The sequence below is a fragment of the Crocuta crocuta genome, unplaced genomic scaffold (assembly GCF_008692635.1).
Source record: "Crocuta crocuta isolate KB4526 unplaced genomic scaffold, BGI_CrCroc_1.0 scaffold1503, whole genome shotgun sequence".
NCBI classification, from domain to species: Eukaryota; Metazoa; Chordata; class Mammalia; order Carnivora; family Hyaenidae; genus Crocuta; species Crocuta crocuta.
In genome coordinates, this window is record NW_027532816.1 from 68,064 (window position 1) to 70,939 (window position 2,876).

Sequence of the window (2,876 nt, forward strand, 5' to 3'; positions counted from 1 at the left end):
ATGTCTAAATCTTTTAAAGAGAAGGGGAATAAATATAAATAAATAAATTGATGAACTTTAAAAAAGTTTACTCATTTTATTACTTTAACAATAAAGCCATACTTAACATTACAAATGTAATCATAGAATCACAATTCTGAATTTTGTTTATGTTTTTCATAATACAAACAAGCCAGANTCAGGCTTAAACTAGTGGAGAAATGGTTACATATTATTTTTAATTTATTTATATATGTAATATATACATGTAAAATATATATTATGTGTTTATATACACACATTATGTGTGAAAATGTAGAAATAAAATGTTTTATATTTTATTTAAGTTCATTTACTTATTTATTTTGAGAAAAAGAGAAAGAGAGAGCACAAGAGAGGGAGGGAGAGAGAATTCCAAGCAAGCTCCACACTGGCAGTACAGAGCCTAATTCAGGGCTCGATATCGCGACCCAAGAGATCATGACCTGAGCCGAAATCAAGAGTCAGACTCTTAACTGACTGAGACACTTAGGCACCCCAATTATGTTTTACGTGTTATGGGAACTTATATTATGACAGAATTAATTTTACACAGAGGGTGAGATTAATTATACTTCAGGAACGCAGGGGAGTGCAGGTAGCTTTTCAGTTGAGTTTTTAGGAATAAGTAGAGATTTGCCAGGTAAACATGTACTCCAGAGTGAAATGATTTGTGCATCAAAGTTGACGGCATATTTGAAGAAGAGCAAAGAGCAAAGGCTTTCTGTAGATAGAGCATAGGATCTTGGATTCATGCAAAAGATGTTTGGGTGAATGAAACACTACTGTAACTGGACTTATATTAGCTTCTTACAAAATTCTGTTTCTTTTACTACTTCTTTTGGTATTGTTTATTTAAAAAAAAAACAGCACTTGGGACAAATAATCTATGAGCTAAGAATAGCAAATTTAGGTTGTACCTATATGTCATATATTTTCTGAACAAGAGCATTTCTCATTAACAGTGTTCTCCAGGCCCCTTTCACATCTTTATTTCTCAGAGTATAGATAATGGGGTTTAAGACTGGGGTGACTATTGTGTAGAAAAGAGAGACAAACTTTCCCTGGTTTTTTGATCTACTTTTGGCTGGCTGAAGGTACATAAATATGATGGTGCCATAGAAAATGATTACCACAATCAGGTGGGATGAACAAGTCCCAAAGGCCTTCCGGCGCCCTGCTGCTGATTTTATCCTCAACACAGCTTTTGTTATAAAGCCATAGGATACTAAGATGAGTGACACAGGGACAATTAGAAAAATCGCACTAGCCACGAAGAGTTCTACTTCATTGAAAGTTGTGTCCACACAGGCCAGTTTGATGAGCACAGGAACCTCACAGAAAATATGGTCCAGTTTGCGATGTCCACAGAGAGGCAGCTGCACAGTAAGGGAGCATTGAATTAAGGAGGTGATCAGTCCACTGAGCCATGCTACGCTGGCTAGGGATGCACAGAGCTGAGGATGCATAATGGTTGTATATTGCAGAGGCCGGTAGACAGCAGCATATCGGTCGTAAGCCATGACTGCCAAGAGAATACATTCAGAGGAACCCAACCCCATGGCCACATACAGCTGGGCCACACATCCACCATAGCTCATGTTTTTTTCTTTCTGATTCATGGTAACTAGCAACTGTGGGGCAACACTGGTGGTAAAGAAGATGTCCACACAAGATAGATTGCTGAGGAAAAAGTACATTGGAGTGTGGAGTTTGGGGGCTAAACAAGATACTAAAATGATGGCAGTGTTCCCCAGAATGTTCAAGATGTAGAAAAGCAAAATTATAATGAAAAGGATCCTTTCTAGTTGAGGTTCATCTGCAAACCCCAGGAGAAGAAATCCCTTTTCAGAGCTGTTGTTGCTTTCCTCCATTGTCCTGCAGATGTCAATTTATAAAAGGATTAATATTCTGGAGAAAGAAGATGATAAGATGAACATTAGTAAACTTTGGTGTTTCTTATATGATTGTCCTCTTTTTATAACATTCAGACATATTGTAGAAGCTGATAACACTTTTCTCAATGTCTATTCTTCTACAGAAAATGTCTTTTCCTTCTGTTTTCTTGAACACATTTTGCTCTTTCAAATGGAACACTAATTCAAACACTATCACACTGCTCTCTCTTGTTTACATCCAAAATCCAAGAGGGTGTTATCTGCCCCTCACTCTTCTTCTTGTTTAGACATATTTATAAACTTAGCGATGTTTATTTGTAAGACTGTTCTATCAATTTTGGTTTGAACCTCCTAACACATCCTGCCATCACGTTTTTATTAATTAAATGATGGCAGATAGATATGAAAGAAGCATTAAGAAAATTAACACTTAGGTGTTTTTGGAGAGAATATAGGTTAGTTGATGCTACTGATGGTACATTTCATACATAAAAAGGATTTTGAAATACTATGTCAAAGAGGAAATGCTGAAAAGATGGTCTTCAAGACATATGGCAATAAAATCACCATCAACCTGATGGGCATTCATTGTTTTCAACATTGGCATTCACACAGAATTTGAACTACACATATATTTAACCAAATGACCATACAATAGGGGAACCTGGATTGGGTCAGTCTATTGAGTGTCCAATTCTTGATTTTGGTAGAGGAGATTATCCCCAGATCATGGAATTGAGCATTGCTTAAGATTCTCTCTCTCTCTCTCTCTATCCCCACCTCTGACTCTCTCTCATTCTCTCTCTGTGTGTCTTTAAAATAATTTTTAAAACGACCAGACAACAATCTTACATACACACATTATTCCATAGTTTCTCTTTACTTCCCACCTCATTCTCTTCTTATCTCCTTTCCACTTATTTTTTTTTTAATTTCTTGGTTATTGTTGCTTACTTTTCA

The 2,876-nt window shown here is 36.3% G+C and overlaps 1 protein-coding gene across 1 annotated transcript; it reads right to left on the bottom strand.

The window, feature by feature from the left end:
* Window positions 1–938: 938 nt before the first annotated feature.
* On the bottom strand, window positions 939–1,892 carry LOC144245665 (olfactory receptor 2G6). Its single transcript, XM_077780991.1, has one exon. The coding sequence runs from the start codon at window positions 1,890–1,892 to the stop codon at window positions 939–941; it is 954 nt and encodes a 317-aa protein (XP_077637117.1).
* Between the last annotated feature and the right edge of the window lie 984 nt (window positions 1,893–2,876).